At 38.4% G+C, this 12,992-nt stretch overlaps 2 protein-coding genes across 2 annotated transcripts; both read left to right on the forward strand.

Annotated features, from left to right (window-relative positions):
- The first annotated feature begins 3,316 nt into the window (after positions 1-3,316).
- Positions 3,317-5,394, forward strand: cldn15la (claudin 15-like a). Its single transcript, XM_030774513.1, has 5 exons — positions 3,317-3,533; positions 4,111-4,275; positions 4,423-4,504; positions 4,708-4,818; positions 5,313-5,394. Exons 1-5 carry the CDS (start codon positions 3,317-3,319, stop codon positions 5,392-5,394), a joined length of 657 nt encoding a protein of 218 aa, XP_030630373.1.
- Positions 5,395-8,904: 3,510 nt separating this feature from the next.
- saga (S-antigen; retina and pineal gland (arrestin) a) lies at positions 8,905-12,824 on the forward strand. Its single transcript, XM_030774501.1, has 14 exons — positions 8,905-8,952; positions 9,192-9,252; positions 9,366-9,410; positions 9,515-9,714; positions 9,882-9,941; positions 10,435-10,502; positions 10,728-10,863; positions 11,081-11,165; positions 11,345-11,417; positions 11,506-11,643; positions 11,815-11,892; positions 11,980-11,994; positions 12,212-12,281; positions 12,738-12,824. The coding sequence occupies exons 1-14, from the start codon at positions 8,905-8,907 to the stop codon at positions 12,822-12,824; spliced, it is 1,164 nt and encodes a 387-aa protein (XP_030630361.1).
- Positions 12,825-12,992: the final 168 nt, after the last annotated feature.

Genomic DNA, 12,992 nt, shown 5'->3' on the forward strand with positions numbered 1-12,992 from the left:
AGCACTGGACCATAGCCTTTTGGTATGTTTGTCCCAGATGGATTTGGTTTGTATGCTACCATGTGTGGTTCTGTCTGTATAGACTAAGAGTGAGTGAGTAAGAGATTGACATAATGCCAGGAGAACGTGTGTGTGTGTGTGTGTGTGTGTGTATGCATGCGTGCCTCTGGACAGTTGAACTGGCTTGACAAGATACTGCAGTGAAGCAGTTAGCATTCTGCTTCCTAAACCTGTTTCTAAAACATGTGAAGGTTTATAATGTAAGACCCTGACTGTACATGTACAATGTCTGTGATGTGTATAAGTGTGTTGGTTAAATATTGAACAGAACTTGGTTAAATATTTAAGGAAATAGCTGAATGCCCTGACTCCGTGCTGATTCTCTTCAGTGCTATTTTTCTCTCCTCTTCATTAACAGGATAAATGGCAATTTTGTTGAAGACTGGGTCAGAGAGTTCTGTGATGTTTTTTGGTGTTGTCTTGTCGCTCTCAGTCCTTTAGCATAAAAGGACACAAGATAAGGGAGACGTGTGCGTGTCCTGGCACGTGACACAAATGTGGTTTTCTGGAATGAAATGTGATATATGACATCATGTCCATGACACGTGGAAAAAAAATGATACAAATTCTGTCCATGAGGCTTAGTTCTTTGGAAAGTCATTATTTTCTTCATCCATGACTCAACATGTGTCATAAACTCACCAAGGAGAGAGGAAAGCGAGCTAGAGAGAGAGAGAGAGAGAGAAAGAGAGAGAGATTAACTTCCATATAACCTTATATCATTTTATTGTATTTAGGCTGAAAAAGCATATGGTTTTTACACTGGAAGCACAAGTATACTGCTTGAGATAACAGAGGATTTAAGTTAGACATTTGACTTTTGATTTTTGTTGTTTGTTATCTTCTGTGTGAAGAACAGTGAGAAGAATGGACTATCAGTGTGTGCAGACAAGTCTACACTGGCTGATTCCCCACATATACAGCATACATGGCATGACCCTGAGTCAGTTTAGTTTGCCCTGTATGTGGCTACACACATTATCCAGCAGGTGGTAGGAGAGAGAGAGAGGAGAGAGAGAAAGAGGGGGCGAGAGACAGGAAGAGAGAGAGAGAATGAGAGAGGGGGGGGTGAGAGAGAGAGAGAGAGAGAACTAATGATTGATGTTTTGTGACTAGCGGATCTGCAGGTAGACTCAGAGATTTTCAGTAAAAGTTCATATATCATACAAGTTCATTTTAGAGTCAGAATACAGGCTAGATTTGTAGTTATTCTTTCCTTAAAACAATTTGTGTTCTGGCTTATTTTGTTCCCTCAGGAGGGATTCTGAACTTTGAGCTTTGATGATGATCAACCATTAACTTGGTCATTGGACAGAACTTGGTCATAAAGCCATAAAACCGTAAAGATTCAAAACCCACATATCACAGTTCAGACTCAACGAAACAGAAGCCAATCCCATGATACCAATTCAAATGACAACACTGAAACTTCACAGCCAGATCAGAATTAGTCATGTTGTTTATCTCTTAACAGGCTCAACATGGTAACTTTATTTAATACAGTATCAGTGTTTCCTCATCTATTCCGTAGCTGTGTTTTTCTTTTAGAATCAGGCAGTGTTGAATGGGAGGGGCTGGTTTATCTGCAAAGTTTTGGTCAACATGGCCTTTGCATCAAACAGTCAACAAACAGACTCCTCTATATCTTAAAATTGTATAAAAGTCAAACTTGACTCAATGGCTGAAGAATACAGAGTCACATACAAACCTCTTGTAAAATTCGTACAGTACCAGTAAAATTAGAACATGACATGTTCATTTAATGTTGAACTACATAATTTGACTTCTCAAATTATGGTCCAAAATGGCATTGCTTGGTCATTTTGGTTTTCCCCATGCTAATGAAATATTAATGACAAATGAAAAAAACAAAACAAAACAAAAAACAAACAAAAAAACAAATGAAAAATAATTGCAGAGGAACTCTTATATTTCAAAAACACAAAGAGCTCATTTCCCGACAAACGATTTCCTAACTTCATGTTCACAGTATTTATATACTAACTGAAAATTTCGACGTCATGTTTACTGTACATTCTGCACTGTAGTGTCAAAGAAGAGGTTGGAAAACAGTATGGACTCCACCTTGACTAAGCTTAAGCTGATAATGTAACTCTATGATTCATAAAATGTAACCACGAGACATATATCAGGCAAAATTGGCAATGTGCAATAGTGAACAAGGGGAGTATGCATTGGTGGACTTAGAACTTTCCAGACTAAAAGAGCTCTTTGTCATTATAGTACCCAATTTATGTTATGTTTAAAGCACTTCAAAACATTCAAACTTCATTTGAACCACTTTTGAAGGTCCCATATATTTAGGTAGTATCATGTTTGTTTCATCTATGGGAAAGAGAAGTAGGGCTTGGCAGGCAATTCCCCACTAATAAAATGCTATCTCAGTTTTGTGGCAATTATTGTCTAAGCCATATCAGTTTCTCTTTAAAACTGTGTCAATTGTTTTAATCGTACACTCTCTGTCAGAATAAAATGTACAAGACTTGTTGAATGAACTTGAGGTTCCTCTATAGAATTTTTGCTACTGATGTGGATTGCCAGAATTTGCTATGAAATATAAACTGAAATCAGGATTGGTGAAACGTGTTTTTCATTAGGATGGAGTGAATCTTGACCTTTGTCAGGCTGTATTATGACATTCAAAGACGTCCAAACTAAAAAATGTACTTGAATAAACCATCAAAACCTATTAAGCCATATTGTATGCTACACCTGTCAGCTTTAATGATATTCACTACCACACACTGCTCATCTAGAGTGAGATATAGATGTAAACTCTTGGATTACAATAGACTTCCTCTTGCAATATGTCCAGGTATGTCCTTGACTGCTAGGCACTGATCAGAGAGAAAGTCCAAAGTACACAGAGCCATTTGTCTTTAATGATAGCCAAACAAGGTAAAGGTGTCATCCCAGTTTGTACGTGTACCCTGCAACAAGACACACCCTGCCGTCGAAAGTGTTGTCATCGATGATAGAAGAGGTCCGGGGTGTGACTCAAAACTTAACGACCCTCTGGAAAGCCTAAGTCCTGCTGTCCTTCTGCGTCCGCACTCAGAGTCAGCCACAGCAGAGGAAAGAGCGTTCAAAAGTGCCCCAGCACTCAGTTCTGTTTAACGATCATTAACGTTGATTCTTACCCGTGTAATTGTGTGCTCTGGACTGTCGTTGGTGACAGATTCTTGGGTTTTGGTTGTTTTTTTTTTAGCTGTATAAGAGTGATTTTGGGGCAAATATGTCAACGGCGTTGGAGGTAACGGGCTGTTTGATGGCGATTGCCAGCTGGTTGATCACTGGGGCCTCTTTAGCCAACGATTATTGGAAGGTGTCCTCTTATTCTGGCGGCATCATCATCTCCAACCGTCAGTATGAGAACCTGTGGCACTCTTGTGCTGAGGACAGTGCTGGTGTTGCCGAGTGCCGGGACTTTGAGTCAATGTTGGCTTTGCCAGGTGAGTGCCATCTTGTGCTGAAACTGGATCAACAAGCATTTACTGGAAGAGGACAAATATTTCTTTGATGTCTGATGGGGTTATGATAAATGCCTAGAAATCCTGTTTTTCCTCACCAAAGTTTTAATACACAATACTGAGGGGAAAAATGTGTTGAAGGTTTTTTTAGTCTGGGAGGTAAAATTTGGTTATGGGAATGGCACACCTCAGGTTTTTTTTTTCCATGGCGGCCATTTTATGTGTTGTAAACCTCTGATAAGAACATGGAGGAAATGACTGAGCCTGCCAGATTTTGAACTGCGTTTTGAAAAAAAAAAAAAATCTGACGCAAATTAAACTTATGTTAATTCTGTGCCAGAGGTGTATAAGTGAAAACGCTAATTCCTTCCAGAGGTGTATAAGTGAAAAAAAAAATGAAAGTGATCCACAGTTGTATACACCTGAGATTAATATTTGTTGGAATTTGATATATTTTGATTTACCTCTCTTGTCTAAAAGCTGTAGGGTGGTCTTCTGTCTTTGTGTTTTAACATACTTGACTTAATGTGATATTCTGTGTGTGTGTGTGTGTGTTTAGGACACGTTCAGGCATGTCGCGCTCTGATGATCATCTCTTTGCTACTGGGCCTGTTTTCTATCATTGTATCAATCCTGGGGCTAAAATGCATTTCAGTGGGTAGTGCTTCGGATGCAGCCAAGGCCAAAATTGCTGTCACAGGCGGTATTCTGTCCATCCTCGGCGGTGAGTTCAGAGAGCATCAGTCACTTTCCATATCAGCAGAAACAAGTGGACTCAATGTTCTTTTCCTTTTCTGCCCTTAGATTGTCTTCTTCACTGCGTAATCTACATATCTGTCTCATTCTGTTCGTTTCTTTTATCCCTATAAAGGTCTGTGCACAATGGTAGCCATATCCTGGTATGCTACTCGCATTGTGGAGGAATTCAACAACCCTTTTTATGGAGGCATCAAGTAAATACATCTACCATCAGACAGAAACACATAATTCACACTTACACACACACATTCACACACAAACACACACACAACATACACATATGTAAAGATATCCTGAACATGTTTTTTCTATCTGTGTGCATGCATGCATCTGTGTTTGTGTGTGTGTGTGTGTGTGTGTGTGTGTGTGTGTGTGTGTCTGTGTGTGTTTTTTGTAGGTTTGAGCTGGGTACTGGTCTGTATATTGGCTGGGCCGGAGGAAGCCTGGCTATTCTGGGCGGAGCTTTACTGACCTGTGCTTGTAAGAGGGCCTCTTCAGGATCAAAAGGGTAAGGATATGGTTTACAGTATACACAGTTAATAAATGTTTGGAATATACAAAATCAATACATTTCCATATATGTGAAATATAGATGAGTAACTAGTAATTTTCATGTCTTGGAAATTATCAACACAATGCTTGTGTTAACTCCTCATTGCTAAAATGTTTTATCAGAAGTAAATGAAGTTGCACAATCTATGAATTCTATTTTTTTTTTCAATTACCCTTATCTATTTAAAGACACTGTTATTAGAAAATGTATGCATTTAAGTGCTATGGCATATCTGATAAATTCACCGTATCATTCATGCCACATGCTAAGAAATATTAAATAACAGTATTAAATAACAGTTTATTAAAAACGTGTATTCAGTTGTTGCTTTTGTTCTTTCTGCTTGAGTGGATGGTCTTCCTCTTTTGGAGTTTTTCAGTTGTTTTTTCTCAGGGTGTTATATGCTATTTATTTTTGTTTAATGTATTTTTCTGTATATGTTTTGACAGGACGTACTATTCCAGTGCACCGAAGAAGATCTACAAATCTGCACCAACAACTGAGTCAGAGACAGGAAGAGCTTATGTCTGAGCTACAAGTTTCACTCCCCCCTTTACAAGAAATCCTTTAGTGTTGTTACCCGATTTTTTTTGTTTGTTTGTTTGTTTTATCTGTTGCAAGATTGTTTGCTACCAGTACTGTTTTATAGATAGCCGTCAATTGTGGGTGATTACATGGTAATGGTAAAAAAATGTGATAATTTCATATATTTCTATTTTTGTGTGATAATTCTGAAGCCTTAAGCATAACATTTTAAGGAAAACACAATAAATACTAGTAAAAAAATAAACACCCATCTCTTTTGGACACAAATACAATATTTTGACCAAAAATAAGATCACAATACAAGTATTGCATGTTTCATAATGTAATACATACACAGCTGTGGTCTGTCTAAGGTACACTTTTTAGCAGGCAAAAATGATTAGAGATTACATTTCACTTCAGAACACCTCAGTAAATCCACAGTGACACAGATCATTTTGTTTGACGTAACCAGTTTGGTGTACTAAGCAACTGTTTAAGGTTTACTGTCTAAGTAGGTTGTGTGCTTTTTGTTTTCTAGTCATTAGTAATTATATAGCATCTAATTCTTGTGTCCAAATCCATTATTTTCCTCCAAAAAATAAATAAATATGTTTTATACATTATGTTCTTAATCTCTTTTATGCAGAAAATTCTTTATTTTATTGGTATGTCAGTTTTCGTTGTGTGTGTGTGTGTGTGTGTTTGAAATTTAGAAATTTCAGAGTACACTGAAAGACACAAATGCTGTAAGAAGTAATGATCTAACAGGAAGGCTAATATTCTCAATACAATTCCTAATCAAATAAATCAATACAATTTACTTTACTTCGTGAACTTCATAAGTGACAAAGTTGTGTTATTTAAGTGCCTTTTTATTGTTTAAACAACTTTTGTAAAAAAAAAAAAAAAAAAAAAAAGGGATGAATTGCTCCAAATTTCTGGGAGCTAAACTGATGCAAAAAGTCATTTGAACTCAAGAGAACCATTTGAGATGTTTCGACATCACAAGCAAGATCTTGAAGGACCCCCTCAAAAAGTCTCCGACAAATATTAGTTTGACATTTTTTAAACATGTTAAGGCCGGTTTAGCCTTCCATGTTAAATTGTGTGACCCTTGGAATTTTTTTTATTGCTGTAAAAATGTTTTATTGTCTTGCAATGAAAATTTCTTTTTGTTTATGTGTTTACTTAAAATGTATATAAACACAGTTTTGAGTGGACAACCAAATCTTAATGCCAGTGTAAGTGACTAATAAATCTGATTTAAGCAAAGTCAGGTGATAAGACCATGAAATGTCATTTGGTGAAAACAAAAATGTCCCATCACAACAAATTACATTAGTTATGCCAAATGACAAAAGTCGCATTATTGCATGTTTCTGAGGACATTTAATAACTTTCATTAACTATATCATTGACTAAAGTGAAACACAGCTCAGGTTTTGTAGTTTTCCACAAAATCACTCACTATTGTGACTATACAGTATTGTTTTTGTGTGTGTTAAAAAAAATTATCTATTTCAAAAATTGGTTGGATTACATGAAGATAGTGCACTTGGTAATTAATACTTGATATGTGAGGAAAAATGCAACTTAAGATCAGCAAACACTCTGCCTAGTCAGTTAGTGAGAAATAGTGACAAACCAGTCTAGGTTGTAGTTTTTAAATTGATTTTTGAGATATTTTATTTTGGTTTTTACTGAGTCTTTCACTAAAATCTGTCACTAAAAAGACAAGCAGCCATTTGAAACTAAAACTTAAAAAAACATGCTAAATGAAGCCAGAATAAACAATATGATAGTACACTGATTAATATTTTCATGTTTTAATTTTGTGAAAAGCATGAAAAAACATATGAATCATAGTATGATCACACAACTTGGTACTAAAAAGCTATAAAATTCAATATAAATTCACAGAGTACATTCACTGCAACCTGAAAATGCACTTTTGGAAATCCTTATTTGTCAGTGCCCAATCGGCCTTCGTCAGTAAGAGTGCTGGTTAGAGGTGATTTTAATCCTGGGTGAGGCACAGTTGTTCTATGCTGCACCAGGCCGTAATCCCCCTTGGGTCTTTGCAGACCTCTTACAATGCTGACACCAAGAGCCTAGGATTACAGCCAAGACTGTAATAATTACCAATGCATCTCTATCTATCTGCATCTGTCTGTCTGTCTATCTGTCTATCTGCATCTCTCTGTCTGTGTGTCTGTTCATTTAGAGGTTTGATTGGGTAGCTATTTTTGTACTCTCCTCTTTCATTCCTTCCATGGTTTTCTATTTTTGTCTAATTTTCTCTTAGTTTGTACCTGGTCTTTTCTGTGTTTGTGGGTCCCTGTAAATTTATTCATCATGTCTATGTCTGTTCTTATAGCTACACCACACAACACTGTTTGTCCTTCGTTCAAGGTGAATGCCTGTTATAGGTGTACAGGGGTGTGATGTTGTTTATCTGTAGAACGTGAGGTGAAATGTCCACTGCTCCCGGCGCGTGATTCGAACCTGACAGAGGAAATTCAGCGTCAGTAATCTATCCAGTGCTGACCAAGGGGAACCGACCCAATCCGCTCAACAAGGTACAGCAGCCACAGAGAGAAGTGTATCTTTGTGTATGAGTGTGTCTGTTTGTGTTTAGCTGTCCAGTTAGGCTAAGACAGCAGTGACGGAAGGGGGCTGAGCACAGGAACTTTGGCTGACCTGATTAGTTGGGTGATACCACTAAACAGGTGAGGTACAAATAGCCCCATCTCCACACCTGCCTCACCAATTACTCTCTGCCTCTCGACACACAGGTCAGTGACATATTGCCTTTAGGTTATAGAGAGCATAACAGAGCTTCAGAACTCATTGAGCTGAGGTTGTTTTGCAAAGTTCAGTGGTTTCGGCTGACTGTAAGGATAGGTTCCTATATCATGTAGTTGGCTGAGAGATATCTTTTGCTGTTTGCTGTGGATTTTGGGGGGTTTCTGGAGACTTCAGTGTCTTGTAATGGGTGCCCATGTTGGGTCATGGGTAATGGCATTGTTGAGTATTTTGCCAAGGGGTTACAGTACTTTCTTGTGCAAATAACCAGAAGCTAACAGAACTGGTTTCTAAAGTTCTGTAATATCGGAGTGCATCGGGCAGACAGAGGATCAGAACAAATCTGTTGTAAGAGGTCCTCTTCATTTACCAGCTAGTCACTATGAAAGAACAAAATCAAGGACAATGTCGCAAGCACACATGGATGCAACACTCATTTCTCTGCAAGGCAACAGTAAATATTTCAGGACATGTTTAGAGCGCAGTCATGATAGTAAGGATGTGTTATAAGGTGTATGATTGTAGAGTTTATTTTGGTGCGTAAAAAGCGGATGAGTGCTAATGAGGAGCTATCTAGGTCAGAGTGTTTTGAGGTCAGAGTGAGTGCTAAGTGCACTGTAAACAATAAGGAGATTTTAGGAAGAGTTTTCATTCTGCTCTCTCTGGTCTGTCATTTTTTCACATTCCAGCATCAAACATCTTGCCACAATGAGTCCAAAACAAGTCATCTTCAAGAAAATCGCCAAGGACAAGTCGGTACGTGCAGACAGCATATTTTAAGTGTAACTCTCCTAAAATTCGGAAATATGACTATACATGACGTATGTATTTTGTGATATAAATTAGCTATAACCAAAACAAATGTAATATGCAATATGTTTCAAATTCAGCCGATATTTTTTATCAGTCTGTGTGTTCATTGACACAAATATTTGCAGGTGTATTTACCTGCAAGAGCTCATAAACAAGGAGTGTTTTATGTGTCTATAAATCAGGTGGGAGTGTACATGGGGAAACGAGACTTTGTGGATCGTGTGGATTCAGTTGACCCTGTCGGTAAGCATGAGAACTTGTAGATAAACAGGTCGATCACTTGTTTGATTTCCTCATAGACTCATTGACAAAACAATTACACCACAGCACTTACACCTCTCATCTTCTCATATCAGATGGTGTTGTCCTGGTGGACCTAGAAGCTCTGAAAGGCAGAAAAGGTGATTTTTAAATCTAGCTCTGAATAGCATGGTGCATCATTATGGCAATTTGACCCTGTGCAACACTAAACAATGTCTGACTTTGGTTGTCTGTCGCCCTTTAGCCTTCGTTACCCTGTCCTGTACGTTCCGGTACGGTCGTGATGACATGGATGTAATGGGAATAGCCTTTCGTCGAGATATTTACATGTCTACCCGACAGATCTACCCTCCACTGCAGGACAAAGAACAGGGCACACTGACCAAAGTGCAAGAGAAACTGCTGAGAAAACTAGGAGACAATGCCTACCCTTTTTTCTTTGAGGTAGCTCAATCAATAAAAATGAACTAATTCAATTCATATAGTTTGGTTGAGTTGTCATAGCATATTTTAAAGCGTAACTACTACTACTATTCTATATTCCTGAATGTTGGAATAGGTAATGTCTGAGTAGCCTATTCAGTAGTGTTTCCTTACTCTTTGTGTTTCAGTTTCCTGATAACCTGCCTTGTTCAGTAGGGCTCCAGCCAGCTCCTAATGATGTCGGGAAGGTAAGACCTATCAACTATAATCTGCTCATCTCAAATTGAACACAAGCCACAGGATTACCACCTGCTTTATGGGAGAGGACACTTACATCAAAAGAGATTTGCACAAACAGCACGTGTAGTCTAAGATAGGGAGGGGAGTGTAACTCGATATTTATATTATGAGGTTACATCTTTTGGAAATTTTTAAAAATAAAAGTCAGGAAATAAATAAGGCATTGACCTTGATTTAAGAAAAGAGCACTGAGTTGCCCTAAAAACTGTCCTCAAATTTACGCTCACCTGCTAAATAACGTTTTGTGTGGCATCTCTTTGTCAGCATTGTGTGGCCAATGTGTCACCTTAAACTGACATTCATCAAAACTCATCCAAACTATTCTATGATTCCCTGTTCTATGACTCCATGTTTTATGATTCCCTGTTCTATGACTCCATGTTCTATGATTCCCTGCCCAAACTGTGAGGTTCTGAGCATGCATTGTCTTCCTCTTCATAGCACTGTGCTGTAGAGTTTGAGGTAACAGCCTTCAGTGCTGAGAGCCAGGATGCAAAAGTTCGCAAGAGGTAAGCCCAATGCCGAAACTCATTTCGTGAAATATACGAAACCCTTCCAGATATGCACCAATTCTGAAACTGAAATAACATGAAATGAAATAGCATTTCCTCTGTCACATCTACCAGTTAGTGCTATGTACTCTGCAATGCAGTCAAAGGAGAAAAATATGTTCAATTTGAGCCTTTCTTTATCTGTTGAAAACACTCTTCACACTCCTTTCACTTCTTCCACAGGAGTACTGTGCGTCTGATGATCCGGAAAGTTCAGTACGCCCCTGAAAAGGATGGACCTGCACCATCTGTGCAGATCTCCCGTGATTTTGTCATGTCTGACAAACCCTTGCACCTGGAGGCAAGCCTGGAGAAGGAGGTTGGTTGATTTTTAAAGTACACCAATTAGTGAGTTTCGCAGGGATTTTTTTTTGGTCAAAAAACAAAATGTGTATAGAAGGTCAATTGCTAAAAATGGAGAACCAGTTGTCATTATTTTACCTGAGTACTTTTTTCAGAGTATAGTCACTGCTGGGTAGTTTATGGCTGCTGAATGTTGAATACATATAATGAATGAAAGGTATTCCTCCATACAGACTTATTATCATGGTGAACCAATAAACGTACGGGTCAAGATCTCAAATGACTCCAACAAAACGATTAAGAACGTTATTGTCTCCGGTAAGTAGGCACAGATTACTAAAGACATATACGAACACTGCATATCATGTAGAAAGGTAAAAAAAAGAAAAAAATTAATCTTGCACTCTCTCTCGCTCTCTCTCTCAATCACTCTCTCTCTCGCGTGCGCACACAGAGGATGTGAAATAACATACTTTTTCTGTATATATTTTTCTTAGTGGAGCAGATAGCCACAGTGGTGCTGTACTCTAATGACAGCTATGCAAAGGCAGTGGCAACAGATGATTCAGGGTAAGCATTGAGTTTAGTAAAAAATGACTAGTCTTCATTAAAGTCACAGTCATTCTAGAATCTGACTGAAGCATCCCTCCTGATTCAGAGACTCTGTGGCAGCAGGCGGCAAACTGGAGAAAGTGTATACTCTACTTCCCCTTTTAGCCAACAACAGGGAAAGACGTGGTATTGCACTTGATGGAAAGCTCAAACATGAAGACACTAATTTGGCTTCTTCCAGCATGTGAGTAACCAAACAATAATAGAGCTTCCAGCGGAACACTATGTGAACAAATGTATTGTGTGTGTGTGCATGCATTAGTGTGTGTGTGAGTGTGCATGTGTGCGTATATTAATGTCTTTGAGACTGTGTGTTTACTTATGTATGTATGTATGTGTGTGTGTGACTTTACAGTACCAAAGAGGGCGTGCTGAAGGAAGTCTTGGGGATCATGGTGTCCTATAAGGTGTTGGTGAAGCTTATTGTTGGCGGGTCAGTAAGCTACACTAAAGTGCTTCAGTGAGAAATGTATTTCTGGTGTCCTAAGGTCCTAACGTTTCCTGTTTTCTTCTTTTCCAGGATTATGGGGTCCAGGTAAGGTGCCCATTATTTTAGTTTAAGAAATATATCTAAAATTTATAAAGTTTTCTAGCATTGTGCTTCATTTGATATATGTCGCTTTGGATAAAATCGTCTGCTAAATGAATAAATGTAAATGTAAAGTGGATATATGCCTTGTGTACGTGTAAGTGGACTGTGGATGATAAGTCTGAGTTGCTTTATTTATTTATTCATTTATTTTCATCTTCAGTGAAGTCGGAGCAGAGCTCCCATTTCAGCTCATGCATCCCAAGCCTGACTCAGGTATACCTTATGAGCGTGTGTGAGTGTCCCTGAGTGTGCACTTACGTTAATCAATATGCCTTTCAAATACATAGAGGCATTTGGCCATGTGATGAATTCAATCAATTTGTATATTCTTCCTCTCCCTTATTGCTGCCTGAAGTCAGAGAAAGGTCAGTTTTTGATTAATGAAAGAAAATGTATATCTTCGTGTCATGTCTTGCCATGTGAAATTTACATAAGCATTTGGCTCCATGTAATCATTTTCTCTGCACAATACCACAGGATTACATAATGTGTTGGATTATTCAAGCCTTTGTTCCATGTCTCATCACAAGAGCCTTTTCTCTTCCATTCTCCTGTCCTCCCATCTCTCCCTCTGTCCCTTTGTCCTTTTTTCTTCATTGTCTGATTTAATGTTTGATTACCCCCCCCCCCCTCTCCCTCTCTCTCTCTCTTTCTGGTCATCTCTCACTGTGTGCAGTGAGCTGGAGGATGAAATGGTATTTGAAGAGTTCAAGCGTTCCTACCTGAAGGGGATGGTTGAAGATGAGGAGGAGCCTAACGTGTCAGAGGCATGAGGAAGGCCATTAGGCTGTGCCCATAGACCACTCGTAAGGTTATTGATACTAGAGGCTAAAATGGTGAAATTCTGTGACAAAACGCTTTGTCAGGAATTTGAAAAACTTAGGTGATAGTGTTTTTCTGGATGAGTTTCAGTAGTTCACAAGTGACCAACACCATCATCT

The sequence above is a fragment of the Chanos chanos genome, chromosome 5, assembly GCF_902362185.1.
Source record: "Chanos chanos chromosome 5, fChaCha1.1, whole genome shotgun sequence".
Taxonomy (NCBI): Eukaryota; Metazoa; Chordata; class Actinopteri; order Gonorynchiformes; family Chanidae; genus Chanos; species Chanos chanos.